General features: G+C 52.2%; 1 protein-coding gene across 1 annotated transcript; it reads left to right on the top strand.

The window, feature by feature from the left end:
• The first annotated feature begins 461 nt into the window (after nucleotides 1-461).
• On the top strand, nucleotides 462-12,025 carry LOC138672706 (uncharacterized protein C3orf38 homolog). The gene is made up of 3 exons (XM_069760978.1): nucleotides 462-692; nucleotides 8,752-8,948; nucleotides 10,308-12,025. The coding sequence occupies exons 1-3, from the start codon at nucleotides 566-568 to the stop codon at nucleotides 10,842-10,844; spliced, it is 861 nt and encodes a 286-aa protein (XP_069617079.1). The 5' UTR covers nucleotides 462-565; the 3' UTR covers nucleotides 10,845-12,025.
• Nucleotides 12,026-16,752: the final 4,727 nt, after the last annotated feature.

Below are 16,752 nucleotides of genomic sequence, written 5' to 3' on the forward strand. Positions count from 1 at the left end.
GCAGTGTGGTTTGTGACCTACAGCAGCTGACCATGTTTCCACGTGTGGGATTTGTCTCTTGGTTCCTCACCGCCCACTTGTCCAACACTTCTATGTAACGTTGGGGATTTGTGGTGACTTTGGCCAAGACAGAGGTCAAATGTCTCTGTGCTGCTGCTACATCGCAACCTCATGCAGATCAGTGGGATCTCAGTGTGATTACAAGGATCCCGCGACAGCCGAGGCACAGAGGATCTCCGCAGGGATCACAATGCGACCCCAGTCACCTGCATTACAACATGATCATCGCGATGCTGCCGCTGCCGCACTCCAGAGATCTTTGGCTGCATGACCACTAGCGGTGAGCCTTAGTAGTGCAGCGGTGTGACGTCACACCTCGCATGTCACGTGACGCTTCACCGTCACCGAACATCCGCAGCTTCTCGTCTCCCAGGTGACGCCCGATCACGTGACAAGGACGCCGCCGGATGTAGTGGACGCCTCCTCTGTTAGTTTCGCTGTCAGTTTTGGGGGCGGAAGTCCCGGTCCCAGCTGCACAGTTACCGGGCGGGTGTGAGCCTCTGGCATGGCGGGTCTCAGCCCCCGGGAGAAGGAGGGCTGCAGGCGGCTGCTGGCACAGCTGGACACCGAGGACTTGTTCTCTGTAGCCGAAACCGTCACCAATCGCCTGATCCATGTGTTCAACAGGGAAGGTGAGCGGACTACTGATGTCCCCTGTCCCCCCATACATTGCAGCCAGGAATAGCGCCCCCTGTGGTAGTAGAGGGATGTGCCCCATACATTACAGCCAGGAATAGCGCCCCCTGTGGTAGTAGAGGGATGCCCCCCCATACATTGCAGCCAGGAATAGCGCCCCCTGTGGTAGTAGAGGGATGTCCCCCATACATTGCAGCCAGGAATAGCCCCCCATGTGGTAGTAGAGGGATGTGCCCCATACATTACAGCCAGGAATAGCGCCCCCTGTGGTAGTAGAGGGATGTCCCCCATACAATGCAGCCAGGAATAGCGCCCCCTGTGGTAGTAGAGGGATGTCCCCCATACATTGCAGCCAGGAATAGCGCTCCCTGTGGTAGTAGAGGGATGTCCCCCATACAATGCAGCCAGGAATAGCGCCCCCTGTGGTAGTAGAGGGATGTCCCCCATACATTGCAGCCAGGAATAGTGCCCCCTGTGGTAGTAGAGGGATGTGCCCCATACATTACAGCCAGGAATAGCGCCCCCTGTGGTAGTAGAGGGATGTGCCCCATACATTGCAGCCAGGAATAGCGCCCCCTGTGGTAGTAGAGGGATGTGCCCCATACATTGCAGCCAGGAATAGCGCCCCCTGTGGTAGTAGAGGGATGTCCCCCATACATTGCAGCCAGGAATAGCCCCCCATGTGGTAGTAGAGGGATGTGCCCCATACATTGCAGCCAGGAATAGCGCCCCCTGTGGTAGTAGAGGGATGTCCCCCATACATTGCAGCCAGGAATAGCCCCCCATGTGGTAGTAGAGGGATGTGCCCCATACATTGCAGCCAGGAATAGCGCCCCCTGTGGTAGTAGAGGGATGTCCCCCATACATTGCAGCCAGGAATAGCGCTCCCTGTGGTAGTAGAGGGATGCCCCCCCCATACATTGCAGCCAGGAATAGCGCCCCCTGTGGTAGTAGAGGGATGTGCCCCATACATTGCAGCCAGGAATAGCGCCCCCTGTGGTAGTAGAGGGATGTGCCCCATACATTGCAGCCAGGAATAGCGCCCCCTGTGGTAGTAGAGGGATGTCCCCCATACATTGCAGCCAGGAATAGTGCCCCCTGTGGTAGTAGAGGGATGTCCCCCATACATTGCAGCCAGGAATAGCCCCCCATGTGGTAGTAGAGGGATGTGCCCCATACATTGCAGCCAGGAATAGCGCCCCCTGTGGTAGTAGAGGGATGTCCCCCATACAATGCAGCCAGGAATAGCGCCCCCTGTGGTAGTAGAGGGATGTCCCCCATACATTGCAGCCAGGAATAGCGCTCCCTGTGGTAGTAGAGGGATGTCCCCCATACAATGCAGCCAGGAATAGCGCCCCCTGTGGTAGTAGAGGGATGTCCCCCATACATTGCAGCCAGGAATAGTGCCCCCTGTGGTAGTAGAGGGATGTGCCCCATACATTACAGCCAGGAATAGCGCCCCCTGTGGTAGTAGAGGGATGTGCCCCATACATTGCAGCCAGGAATAGCGCCCCCTGTGGTAGTAGAGGGATGTCCCCCATACATTGCAGCCAGGAATAGCGCCCCCTGTGGTAGTAGAGGGATGTCCCCCATACATTACAGCCAGGAATAGTGCCCCCTGTGGTAGTAGAGGGATGTGCCCCATACATTGCAGCCAGGAATAGCGCCCCCGGTGGTAGTAGAGGGATGTGCCCCATACATTGCAGCCAGGAATAGCGCCCCCTGTGGTAGTAGAGGGATGCCCCCCCCATACATTGCAGCCAGGAATAGCGCCCCCTGTGGTAGTAGAGGGATGTGCCCCATACATTACAGCCAGGAATAGCGCCCCCTGTGGTAGTAGAGGGATGTGCCCCATACATTGCAGCCAGGAATAGCGCCCCCTGTGGTAGTAGAGGGATGTCCCCCATACATTGCAGCCAGGAATAGCGCCCCCTGTGGTAGTAGAGGGATGCCCCCCCCATACATTGCAGCCAGGAATAGGGCCCCCTGTGGTAGTAGAGGGATGTCCCCCATACATTACAGCCAGGAATAGCGCCTCCTGTGGTAGTAGAGGGATGTCCCCCATACATTGCAGCCAGGAATAGCGCCCCCTGTGGTAGTAGAGGGATGTCCCCCATACATTGCAGCCAGGAATAGCGCCCCCTGTGGTAGTAGAGGGATGTCCCCCATACATTGCAGCCAGGAATAGCGCCCCCTGTGGTAGTAGAGGGATGTGCCCCATACATTACAGCCAGGAATAGCGCCTCCTGTGGTAGTAGAGGGATGTCCCCCATACATTGCAGCCAGGAATAGCGCCCCCTGTGGTAGTAGAGGGATGTCCCCCATACATTGCAGCCAGGAATAGCGCCCCCTGTGGTAGTAGAGGGATGTCCCCCATACATTGCAGCCAGGAATAGCGCCCCCTGTGGTAGTAGAGGGATGTCCCCCATACATTACAGCCAGGAATAGCGCCCCCTGTGGTAGTAGAGGGATGCCCCCCCCATACATTGCAGCCAGGAATAGCGCCCCCTGTGGTAGTAGAGGGATGCCCCCCCATACATTACAGCCAGGAATAGCGCCCCCTGTGGTAGTAGAGGGATGTGCCCCATACATTGCAGCCAGGAATAGCGCCTCCTGTGGTAGTAGAGGGATGTGCCCCATACATTACAGCCAGGAATAGCGCCCCCTGTGGTAGTAGAGGGATGCCCCCCCCCATACATTACAGCCAGGAATAGCGCCCCCGGTGGTAGTAGAGGGATGTGCCCCATACATTACAGCCAGGAATAGCGCCCCCTGTGGTAGTAGAGGGATGTGCCCCATACATTGCAGCCAGGAATAGCGCCCCCTGTGGTAGTAGAGGGATGTGCCCCATACATTGCAGCCAGGAATAGCGTCCCCTGTGGTAGTAGAGGGATGTCCCCCATACATTACAGCCAGGAATAGCGCCCCCTGTGGTAGTAGAGGGATGTCCCCCATACATTGCAGCCAGGAATAGCGCCTCCTGTGGTAGTAGAGGGATGTGCCCCATACATTGCAGCCAGGAATAGCGCTCCCTGTGGTAGTAGAGGGATGCCCCCCCATACATTGCAGCCAGGAATAGCGCCCCCGAGGGTAGTAGAGGGATGCCCCCCCATACATTGCAGCCAGGAATAGCGCCCCCGGTGGTAGTAGAGGGATGTGCCCCATACATTACAGCCAGGAATAGCGCCCCCTGTGGTAGTAGAGGGATGTGCCCCATACATTACAGCCAGGAATAGCGCCCCCTGTGGTAGTAGAGGGATGTCCCCCATACATTGCAGCCAGGAATAGCGCCCCCGGTGGTAGTAGAGGGATGCCCCCCCATACATTGCAGCCAGGAATAGCGCCCCCGGTGGTAGTAGAGGGATGTGCCCCATACATTACAGCCAGGAATAGCGCCCCCTGTGGTAGTAGAGGGATGTGCCCCATACATTACAGCCAGGAATAGCGCCCCCTGTGGTAGTAGAGGGATGTCCCCCATACATTGCAGCCAGGAATAGCGCCCCCTGTGGTAGTAGAGGGATGTGCCCCATACATTGCAGCCAGGAATAGCGCCCCCTGTGGTAGTAGAGGGATGTCCCCCATACATTGCAGCCAGGAATAGCGCCCCCTGTGGTAGTAGAGGGATGTGCCCCATACATTGCAGCCAGGAATAGCGTCCCCTGTGGTAGTAGAGGGATGTGCCCCATACATTGCAGCCAGGAATAGCGCCCCCTGTGGTAGTAGAGGGATGTCCCCCATACATTGCAGCCAGGAATAGCGCCCCCTGTGGTAGTAGAGGGATGTCCCCCATACATTACAGCCAGGAATAGCGCCCCCTGTGGTAGTAGAGGGATGTCCCCCATACATTGCAGCCAGGAATAGCGCCCCCTGTGGTAGTAGAGGGATGCCCCCCCATACATTGCAGCCATGAATAGCGCCCCCTGTGGTAGTAGAGGGATGTGCCCCATACATTGCAGCCAGGAATAGCGCCCCCTGTGGTAGTAGAGGGATGTCCCCCATACATTGCAGCCAGGAATAGCGCCCCCTGTGGTAGTAGAGGGATGTGCCCCATACATTACAGCCAGGAATAGCGCCCCCTGTGGTAGTAGAGGGATGTGCCCCATACATTGCAGCCAGGAATAGCGCCCCCTGTGGTAGTAGAGGGATGTGCCCCATACATTGCAGCCAGGAATAGCGTCCCCTGTGGTAGTAGAGGGATGTGCCCCATACATTGCAGCCAGGAATAGCGCCCCCTGTGGTAGTAGAGGGATGTGCCCCATACATTGCAGCCAGGAATAGCGCTCCCTGTGGTAGTAGAGGGATGTCCCCCATACATTGCAGCCAGGAATAGCGCCCCCTGTGGTAGTAGAGGGATGTGCCCCATACATTACAGCCAGGAATAGCGCCCCCTGTGGTAGTAGAGGGATGTCCCCCATACATTGCAGCCAGGAATAGCGCCCCCTGTGGTAGTAGAGGGATGTGCCCCATACATTGCAGCCAGGAATAGCGCCCCCTGTGGTAGTAGAGGGATGTCCCCCATACATTGCAGCCAGGAATAGCGCCCCCGGTGGTAGTAGAGGGATGTCCCCCATACATTGCAGCCAGGAATAGCGCCCCCTGTGGTAGTAGAGGGATGTCCCCAATACATTGCAGCCAGGAATAGCGCCCCCTGTGGTAGTAGAGGGATGTCCCCCATACATTGCAGCCAGGAATAGCGCCCCCTGTGGTAGTAGAGGGATGTCCCCCATACATTGCAGCCAGGAATAGCGCTCCCTGTGGTAGTAGAGGGATGTGCCCCATACATTACAGCCAGGAATAGCGCTCCCTGTGGTAGTAGAGGGATGCCCCCCCCATACATTGCAGCCAGGAATAGCGCCCCCTGTGGTAGTAGAGGGATGTGCCCCATACATTGCAGCCAGGAATAGCGCTCCCTGTGGTAGTAGAGGGATGTGCCCCATACATTGCAGCCAGGAATAGCGCCCCCGGTGGTAGTAGAGGGATGTCCCCCATACATTGCAGCCAGGAATAGCGCCCCCGGTGGTAGTAGAGGGATGTCCCCCATACATTGCAGCCAGGAATAGCGCCCCCGGTGGTAGTAGAGGGATGTCCCCCATACATTGCAGCCAGGAATAGCGCCCCCTGTGGTAGTAGAGGGATGTGCCCCATACATTGCAGCCAGGAATAGCGCCCCCTGTGGTAGTAGAGGGATGTGCCCCATACATTGCAGCCAGGAATAGCACCCCCTGTGGTAGTAGAGGGATGTGCCCCATACATTACAGCCAGGAATAGCGCCCCCTGTGGTAGTAGAGGGATGTGCCCCATACATTGCAGCCAGGAATAGCGCCCCCTGTGGTAGTAGAGGGATGTGCCCCATACATTGCAGCCAGGAATAGCGCTCCCTGTGGTAGTAGAGGGATGTGCCCCATACATTACAGCCAGGAATAGCGCCCCCGGTGGTAGTAGAGGGATGTCCCCCATACATTGCAGCCAGGAATAGCGCCCCCTGTGGTAGTAGAGGGATGTGCCCCATACATTGCAGCCAGGAATAGCGCCCCCTGTGGTAGTAGAGGGATGTGCCCCATATATTGCAGCCAGGAATAGCGCTCCCTGTGGTAGTAGAGGGATGTGCCCCATACATTACAGCCAGGAATAGCGCCTCCGGTGGTAGTAGAGGGATGTGCCCCATACATTGCAGCCAGGAATAGCGCCCCCGGTGGTAGTAGAGGGATGTCCCCCATACATTGCAGCCAGGAATAGCGCCCCCTGTGGTAGTAGAGGGATGTGCCCCATACATTGCAGCCAGGAATAGCGCCCCCGGTGGTAGTAGAGGGATGTGCCCCATACATTGCAGCCAGGAATAGCGCTCCCTGTGGTAGTAGAGGGATGTCCCCCATACATTGCAGCCAGGAATAGCGCCCCCTGTGGTAGTAGAGGGATGTGCCCCATACATTGCAGCCAGGAATAGCGCCCCCGGTGGTAGTAGAGGGATGTGCCCCATACATTGCAGCCAGGAATAGCGCCTCCTGTGGTAGTAGAGGGATGTGCCCCATACATTGCAGCCAGGAATAGCGCCTCCTGTGGTAGTAGAGGGATGTGCCCCATACATTGCAGCCAGGAATAGCGCCCCCTGTGGTAGTAGAGGGATGTCCCCCCATACATTGCAGCCATGAATAGCGCCCCCTGTGGTAGTAGAGGGATGTGCCCCATACATTGCAGCCAGGAATAGCGCCCCCTGTGGTAGTAGAGGGATGTCCCCCATACATTACAGCCAGGAATAGCGCCCCCGGTGGTAGTAGAGGGATGTGCCCCATACATTGCAGCCAGGAATAGCGCCTCCTGTGGTAGTAGAGGGATGTCCCCCATACATTGCAGCCAGGAATAGCGCCCCCTGTGGTAGTAGAGGGATGTCCCCCATACATTGCAGCCAGGAATAGCGCCCCCTGTGGTAGTAGAGGGATGTGCCCCATACATTGCAGCCAGGAATAGCGCCCCCTGTGGTAGTAGAGGGATGTCCCCCATACATTGCAGCCAGGAATAGCGCCCCCTGTGGTAGTAGAGGGATGTCCCCTGTCCCCCATACATTGCAGCCAGGAATTGCGCCCCCTGTGGTAGTAGAGGGATGGCCCCCGTACATTGCAGCCAGGAATAGCGCCCCCTGTGGTAGTAGAGGGATGTCCCCCATACATTGCAGCCAGGAATAGCGCCCCCTGTGGTAGTAGAGGGATGTGCCCCATACATTGCAGCCAGGAATAGTGCCCCCTGTGGTAGTAGAGGGATGTGCCCCATACATTGCAGCCAGGAATAGCGCCCCCTGTGGTAGTAGAGGGATGTCCCCCATACATTGCAGCCAGGAATAGCGCCCCCTGTGGTAGTAGAGGGATGTCCCCTGTCCCCCATACATTGCAGCCAGGAATTGCGCCCCCTGTGGTAGTAGAGGGATGGCCCCCGTACATTGCAGCCAGGAATAGCGCCCCCTGTGGTAGTAGAGGGATGTCCCCCATACATTGCAGCCAGGAATAGCGCCCCCTGTGGTAGTAGAGGGATGTGCCCCATACATTGCAGCCAGGAATAGTGCCCCCTGTGGTAGTAGAGGGATGTCCCCCATACATTGCAGCCAGGAATAGCGCTCCCTGTGGTAGTAGAGGGATGTCCCCCATACATTGCAGCCAGGAATAGCACCCCCTGTGGTAGTAGAGGGATGTCCCCCATTCATTGCAGCCAGGAATAGCGCCCCCTGTGGTAGTAGAGGGATGTCCCCTGTCCCCCATACATTGCAGCCAGGAATTGCGCCCCCTGTGGTAGTAGAGGGATGGCCCCCATACATTGCAGCCAGGAATAGCGCCCCCTGTGGTAGTAGAGGGATGTCCCCTGTCCCCCATACATTGCAGCCAGGAATAGCGCCCCCTGTGGTAGTAGAGGGATGCCCCTGCCCCCCATACATTGCAGCCAGGAATAGCGCCCCCTGTGGTAGTAGAGGGATGTCCCCCATACATTGCAGCCAGGAATAGCGCCCCCTGTGGTAGTAGAGGGATGTCCCCCATACATTGCAGCCAGGAATAGCGCCCCCTGTGGTAGTAGAGGGATGCCCCCCCCATACATTGCAGCCATGAATAGCGCCCCCTGTGGTAGTAGTGGGATGTCCCCCATACATTGCAGCCAGGAATAGCGCCCCCTGTATTAGTAGAGGGATGCCCCTGTCCCCCATACATTGCAGCCAGGAATAGCGCCCCCTGTGGTAGTAGAGGTATGCCCCTGTCCCCCATACATTGCAGCCAGGAATAGCGCCCCCTGTGGTAGTAGAGGGATGCCCCTGCCCCCCATACATTGCAGCCAGGAATAGCGCCCCCTGTGGTAGTAGAGGGATGTCCCCTGTCCCCCATACATTGCAGCCAGGAATAGCGCCCCCTGTGGTAGTAGAAGGATGCCCCCCATACATTGCAGCCAGGAATAGCGCCCCCTGTGGTAGTAGAGAGATGCCCCCCATACATTGTAGCCACGAATAGCGCCCCCTGTGGTAGTAGAGGGTTTTTAATTCCTACACTTTTCCTAGTGTCCTGACCTTTCTCTTTCCTCTAGAGGCCGTTGATGCCATCACAGTATATAGTAAGAGTGCTGATGAGCTGCTGAGGAGGAGGAAGGTTCACCGCAGCGCCATTTTCAAGTATCTTGCTGCGGAGAATGTCACCGTCCTGCCGACAAGTGAGAAAAGTCAGCTCATCCTGTGTGCGCTGGATTACTGGAGAGGTCCGAGTGTCCAGCAGACAAGTGAGAAGGTGAGCGGCGGCCATGGCGAGATAGTGCTGTCATATTGCATTCCTGGGTCCTGTCGAGGAATATGTCCGAACCCCCTTCCCCTGCAAGACGCCTCCTGTAATCGTTCACTCCTGAAAATGATGCACATCACAGTGCACGTTCGCTCTGCCGTCACCATTAGTCTATGGCCCCGTCCGTGCATACATCCAAACCCTGTTTTGCGGGGGCCGGACGTTTTGAAATGATTCAGTCTGCATTTTTCTTCAGTGGTTCATGAGATTATACAAAACTAACTTTTCTCCAGTCCAGATGATCAGCTGCCACTCCGACAAACCAGGGTCAACCGTGTCTGCGGCAGTCCAGTCAGTTTCTAGGACTTCGATGCTTCAGACTTTGCATGGACCAGTAGTGCACATGCTCACCTGCTTCTTCATTCACATAGGACTATGGGTATCCATGTTCTTTAAGGGGGTCCCAATCGATCAGAATCACCAATCCAGTGGATAGTTGACATCCGGCTTTGGTCGCTGATGTCACATCTGGTACCAGCCAGGTCACACAGGTGATCATCAGGTATCGGGCACCTGCCCTATGTTAATGAGTAAGGGAGGTGCACGAAACCTGCTGATCACGCCATGACACATCAGGGATCAGAAGTGATGTGGACGGAGCAGCAATTCCCTATAAAGTATTATAAATGTCACCCAGCTTGATATCACTGCAGAAATGCACAGGTGAAAAGCCATAGCAATGCATTTCTGGGTTAATTTACTTTTCCAAGACTCCCAGAACCTTCTCCCTGATCAAGGATTCAAAATGCTAATTTGCTGACTGCTTTGTCTGTGATCAGAATATTGGTCTATAAAATGCTAAGAAGTAGACACAGCCACGACACGTCGAAGCTAGGAGTTGTCGTTCCACAAGAGGTTGGGGAACTGGTGGAAGGAGATCATAAGTGGTCTGACTGTTATAACCCCCCTCTGGATGACCAGAATGGAGGGTCAGCAAAACTCAAAGAAGCTTTCCAATATTTCAAAACCTTTCCAATTCCATCCCAGGGCATGATTGGGAATCGGAGCACTGCTCCATTTAGGGGGAAGGGGTGTGTTAACATTTTGGGATGGTGCTATGAAGGGGATTTTACAATTTACCTTGAGAACAAAAGGTTCGGCCTTTGGAAACCAAGCAGGCCAAATGGGCTAGGCTTTGTATGAGGGGCCTTTAGAAAATGGTGGCGATAACTAGTTATCAGACAATTTTAGGGTTGCAATCTGGTAATTGTTCACGACACCATGAACGTTTGTGGTGGAAAATTTTTCTTTTACTGTATGATGTATATGTGTGTATTTAATTAAATATATGGATTCATTTGTTTTTAGGTTGAAAAAGAAGAATGTGAACCTCAGACGCTGGACTGTCAGATGCTGGGAGAACAGTTTTGCAGTTGGTTTTACCCCATGCTGAATTCTCAGAATCCATCTCTGGGGCAGGACAAGGGCGACTGGGGACCCCAGCACTTCTGGGAGAATGCAGAGCTAAAGCTGGCGTACAGGACTGCAGAGCAGGCCTCAGAGGAACACAATGGCTCTCAGATGGCAAGCCTACGTCTTCTGGCACTGACACGAGAGGAGAGACTCATATTTAACCCCAACATTGATAGCAGAGGCCTGAAATGTGTGCCATCTCCTCACGGGCTGGTGGTGGTGGCAGTGGCAGGAACCATCCACAGAGACAACGTCTGGCTGGGGATATTTGAACAGATTTTTGGGTTGATTCGCTGTCCAGTGGGGAAAAACTGGAAGATTAAGAACGTGAATCTCCGAATTCTCGGACAGAACACCTTAACCAGTGAAGAGTCTAGACAATTGCCCGCCATTACCTTACAGAGCAGTGAATTGGAGTTGTACTATGGCTGAACCCCCGAGCTCTTTCCTAGGATTGGCCCGGAATACAAAGGGGCGACGTTCTAGTCATACTTAGTCAGGTGGCCACCACGTCCCTGTGGTGAATATACATAAATAAAGAGGCCACTCATTTGTGCAGCTCTCTATTCACTTCTATGGGATTTAGCCAAGCAAGCACATTGACGCAAATGATAGAAGATAATGTAAGACGCTGTGCACATGAGTATCCACCTCGCCATTCATTCTCTACTTGCATGTGGCTGTTTCCTCTCTCCCATCGAGGAGACCGGAGCGTACCTACTAATGATGACTGAATATACTCGTTGCTCAGGTTTTCCCAAGCACACTAGGGTGGTCTCCGAGTATTTGTTAGTGTTCGGAGATTGTTTTCATCACGGCAGCTGAATGATTTACAGCTATTAGCCAGCCTGAGTACATGTGGGGGTTGCCTGGTTAGGGAATCCCCACATGTAATCAAGCTGGCTAATAGCTGTAAATCATGCTGCTGAGGCGAGGAAAACTTAATCTCCAGCAGTCATAAATACTCGGAGGTCACCCGAGCGTGCTCTGGAAAACCTGAGTAACGAGTGCACTCGCACATCACTAGCACCTACCCATGCTTAGCCCCCTCTCCACTTGACGGTTAATGGGGTTTTGTGTTGCTGAAATTTCCATTGATCCTCCGAATGAAGGGGCCACAAAGCTCGTAATTAGTGATGAGTGAACGCGCTCGGATAACGGGTAATCCGAGTATCTTGGGCATGCTCGGATGTTAGAGTCCCTGCGGCTGCATGATTTGCGACTGCCGCTTTCTACCGCCACAAATCATGCAGCCGCAGGAACTCGAACATATTATTCAAGCACACCCAAGACACTCAGATAACACGTTATCCGAGCACGTTTGCTCAACACTACTCGTTACGTGGCTCCTTCTCTGTCCACATTGTGCCTATACAACATGACCCTCCTGTATAAAGCTTTTGGCCCCGACAGTCACTACAGAAAAAAAAGTAAGGGGCTTCTCCGATCTCAGTCTGAACCCTTGGAAATGGGATTTGCATATGTCCCCTGGTGGAGCCAAAGACTTAAGTTATCAGATATGCAACTTTAGACCGGCCTGTCCAAATCCTACATCTCAAGGGCTCAGACAGATGGAGTCATGAACGTGAGGCCAAAATAAACTCTGAACCCACTCTTATAGTATTGGGCCTTCATTTTCAGATTTACTAATGCTGCCAATGGGATCAGCGCGCTTAAGCTTTAGTCAAACTAAACGACTTACCAACGATCACGACCATCGATACGACCTGGCCGTGATCGTTGGTAAGTCGCTGTGTGGTCGCTGGGGAGCTGTCACACAGACAGCAACGATCAGGGGAACGACTTTGGCATCGTTGAAACTGTCTTCAACAATGCCGAAGTCCCCCTGCAGCACCCAGGTAACCAGGGTAAACATCGGGTTACTAAGTGCAGGGCTGCGCTTAGTAACCCGATATTTACCCTGGTTACCATTGTAAAAGTTAAAAAAAAAAAAAAAAAACACTACATACTCACATTCTGATGTCTGTCACGTCCCCCGCCGGCATCCACAGGGTTAAAACTGCTTTCGGCAAGAGCGCTGCTAATGCACGCATTGCTGCCTGAGAGCTTCCCTGCACTGACTGTGTCAGCGCCGGCAGTAACAGCGTGTGCTCTGCTTTACTGCTGGCACTGACAGTCAGTGCAGGGAAGCTCTCGGCCGGAGCGCTTGCATTAGCAGCGCTCTTGCCGAAAGCAATTTTAACCATGTGGACGCCGGCGGGGGACGTGACAGACATCAGAATGTGAGTATGTAGTTTTTTTTTTTTTTTTTTTTTACTTTTACAATGGTAACCAGGGTAAATATCGGGTTACTAAGCGCGGCCCTGCGCTTAGTAACCCGATATTTACCCTGGTTACAAGTGAACACATCGCTGGATCGGCGTCACACACGCTGATCCAGCGATGACAGCGGGTGATCAGCGACCAAAAAAAGGTCCTGATCATTCCCCAACGATCTCCCAGCAGGGGCCTGATCGTTGGTCGCTGTCACACATAACGAGATCGTTAGCGGGATCGTTACTACGTCACCAAAAGCGTGACGTTGCAACGATATTGTTAACGATATCATTATGTGTGACACCAGCTTTACAGTGAATGAATCAACCCCCGACGTGTAATTATATTACTACTGGGCTGTAATATAACATTGCTTTATATGGTATTGCTCTCGCTTTCTTTGCAGTGTTAATGTTTTGCTTTATATTTTTTCCTATTTAGTTCTCATTGGAACTTTAATATATCTGTGCAAGATCCACCGCTCAATGCCAGAAATGATCCTCTGACGTTACATTATATTCCTGTATGTTTATTATGGTTTTTACATAGTATACATTAAACCACACTGGGAGCCAGTGCCATTATACTGGTAAGATGTGATGTAAGACGTTCAGCTCCATATATACGTGACTGGGGGGGTTGTATGTTGTCTCAGTACCGCACCATATGCTCAAGGTTTTCTCACCTGCCTCTAGGAATAATCCCTTGGGTTCTGTTCACATTTTATTTTTTAGTGCCTTTGCTCCGAAAAACTGCCTGATAAAGTGCTCAGAAGACTGTTTGTATTCATTTATGTTTATTTAAAAAAACTATTTGGTTCAGGCTTTTTATCATCTTTTAACCACTTAACCCCTTTCTGACATTAGACGTACTATCCCGTCGAGGTGGGTTGGGCCCCTATGACCACCAACGGGATAGTACATCATATGCGATCGGCAGCGCTCACGGGGGGAGCGCCGCCGATCGCGGCCGGGTGTCAGCTGCTTATCGCAGCTGACATCCGGCACTATGTGCCAGGAGCGGTCACGGACCGCCCCCTGCACATTAACCCTCGGCACACCGCGATCAAAGATGATCGCGATGTGCCGGCGGTACAGGGAAGCATCGCGCAGGGAGGGGGCTCCCTGCGTGCTTCCTTGAGCCCCCCGCAGCAACGCGATGTGATCGCAAAAATCGGAATAAAAAGCGATCAAAAAATGTCACGTGCCCGAAAATGTTACCAATAAAAACGTCAACTCGTCCCGCAAAAAACAAGACCTCACATGACTCTGTGGACCAAAATATGGAAAAATTATAGCTCTCAAAATGTGGTAACGCTAAAAATATTTTTTGCAATAAAAAGCGTCTTTCAGTGTGTGACGGCTGCTAATCATAAAAATCCGCTAAAAAACTCGCTATAAAAGTAAATCAAACCCCCCTTCATCACCCCCTTAGTTAGGGAAAAATTAAAAAATTGTATTTATTTCCATTTTCCCATTAGGGCTAGGGTTGGGGCTACAGTTAGGGTTGGGGCTAAAGTTAGGGTTAGGGTTGGGGCTAAAGTTAGGGTTAGGGCTACAGTTTGGGTTGGGGCTAAAGTTAGGGTTAGGGTTTAGATTACATTTACAGTTGGGAATAGGGTTGGGATTAGGGTGAGGGGTGTGTCAGGGTTAGAGGTGTGGTTAGGGTTACCATTGGAATTAGGGTTAGGGGTGTGTTTGGATTAGGGTTTCAGTTATAATTGGGGGGTTTCCACTGTTTAGGCACATCAGGGGCTCTCCAAACACGACATGGCGTCCGATCTCAATTCCAGCCAATTCTGCGTTGAAAAAGTAAAACAGTGCTCCTTCACTTCCGAGCTCTCCCGTGTGCCCAAACAGGGGTTTAACCCAACATATGGGGTATCAGCGTACTCAGGACAAATAGGACAACACCTTTTGGGGTCCAATTTCTCCTGTTACCCTTGGGAAAATACAAAACTGGGGGCTAAAAAATAATTTTTGTGGGGAAAAAAGATTTTTTATTTTCACGGCTCTGCGTTATAAACTGTAGTGAAACACTTGGGGGTTCAAAGTTCTCACAAAACATCTAGATGAGTTCCCTGGGGGGTCTAGTTTCAAATATGGGGTCACTTGTGGGGGGTTTCTACTGTTTAGGTACATTAGGGGCTCTGCAAACGCAATGTGATGCCTGCAGACCATTCCATCTACAGTGCCTACAAGTAGTATTCAACCCCCTGCAGATTTAGCAGGTTTAATAAGATGCAAATAAGTTAGAGCCTTCAAACAAGAGCAGGATTTATTAACAGATGCATAAATCTTACAAACCAAAAAGTTTTGTTGCTCACTTAAATTTTTATAAATTTTAAACATAAAAGTGTGGGTCAATTATTATTCAACCCCTACGTTTAATATTTTGTGGAATAACCTTTGTTTGCAATTACAGCTAATAATCATCTTTTATAAGACCTGATCAGGCCGGCACAGGTCTCTGGAGTTATCTTGGCCCACTCCTCTATGCAGATCTTCTCCAAGTTATCTAGGTTCTTTGGGTGTCTCATGTGGACTTTAATCTTGAGCTCCTTCCACAAGTTTTCAATTGGGTTAAGGTCAGGAGACTGACTAGGCCACTGCAACACCTTTATTTTTTGCCTCTTGAACCAGGCCTTGGTTTTCTTCGCTGTGTGCTTTGGGTCGTTGTCTTGTTGGAAGATGAAATGACAACCCATCTTAAGATCCTTGATGGAGGAGCGGAGGTTCTTGGCCAAAATCTCCAGGTAGGCCGTGCTAGCCATCTTCCCATGGATGCGGACCAGATGGCCAGGCCCCCTGGCTGAGAAACAGCCCCACAGCATGATGCTGCCACGACCATGCTTGACTGTAGGGATGGTATTCTTGGGGTCGTATGCAGTGCCATCCAGTCTCCAAATGTCGTGTGTGGTTGGCACCAAAGATCTCGATCTTGGTCTCATCAGACCAGAGAACCTTGAACCAGTCAGTCAGAGTCCTCCAAGTGATCATGAGCAAACTGTAGACGAGCCTTGACATGACGCTTTGAAAGTAAAGGTACCTTACGGGCTCGTCTGGAACGGAGACCATTGCGGTGGAGTACATTACTTATGGTATTGACTGAAACCAATGTCCCCACTGCCATGAGATCTTCCCGGAGCTCCTTCCTTGTTGTCCTTGGGTTAGCCTTGACTCTTCGGACAAGCCTGGCCTCGGCACGGGAGGAAACTTTCAAAGGCTGTCCAGGCCGTGGAAGGCTAACAGTAGTTCCATAAGCCTTCCACTTCTGGATGATTCTCCCAACAGTGGAGACAGGTAGGCCCAACTCCTTGGAAAGGGTTTTGTACCCCTTGCCAGCCTTGTGACCCTCCACGATCTTGTCTCTGATGGCCTTGGAATGCTCCTTTGTCTTTCCCATGTTGACCATGTATGAGTGCTGTTCACAAGTTTGGGGAGGGTCTTAAATAGTCAGAAAAGGCTGGAAAAAGAGATAATTAATCCAAACATGTGAAGCTCATTGTTCTTTGTGCCTGAACTACTTCTTAATACTTTAGGGGAACCAAACAGAATTCTGGTGGGTTGAGGGGTTGAATAATAAATGACCCTCTGAAAAGACTTTTCACAATTTTTAAAAAAAATAAACAAAGAAATAACATTCTTTTTTGCTGCAGTGCATTTCACACTTCCAGGCTGATCTACAGTCCAAATGTCACAATGCCAAGTTAATTCCAAATGTGTAAACCTGCTAAATCTGCAGGGGGTTGAATACTACTTGTAGGCACTGTAAGTCTGCATTCCAAATGGCACTCCTTCCCTTCCGAGCCCTCCCATGCGCCCAAACGGTGGTTCCCCCCAAATATGGGGTATCAGCGTACTCAGGACAAATTGGACAGCAACTTTTGGGGTCGAATTTCTCCTCTTACCCTCGGGAAAATACAAAACTGGGGGCTAAAAAAATAATTTTTGTGGGAAAAAATTTTTGTTTTATTTTTACGGCTCTGCATTATAAACTTCTGTGAAGCCCTTGGTGGGTCAAAGCGCTCACCACACCTCTAGATAAGTTCCTTAGGGGGTCT

The sequence above is a fragment of the Ranitomeya imitator genome, chromosome 3, assembly GCF_032444005.1.
Source record: "Ranitomeya imitator isolate aRanImi1 chromosome 3, aRanImi1.pri, whole genome shotgun sequence".
In the NCBI taxonomy this organism is placed as follows: domain Eukaryota; kingdom Metazoa; phylum Chordata; class Amphibia; order Anura; family Dendrobatidae; genus Ranitomeya; species Ranitomeya imitator.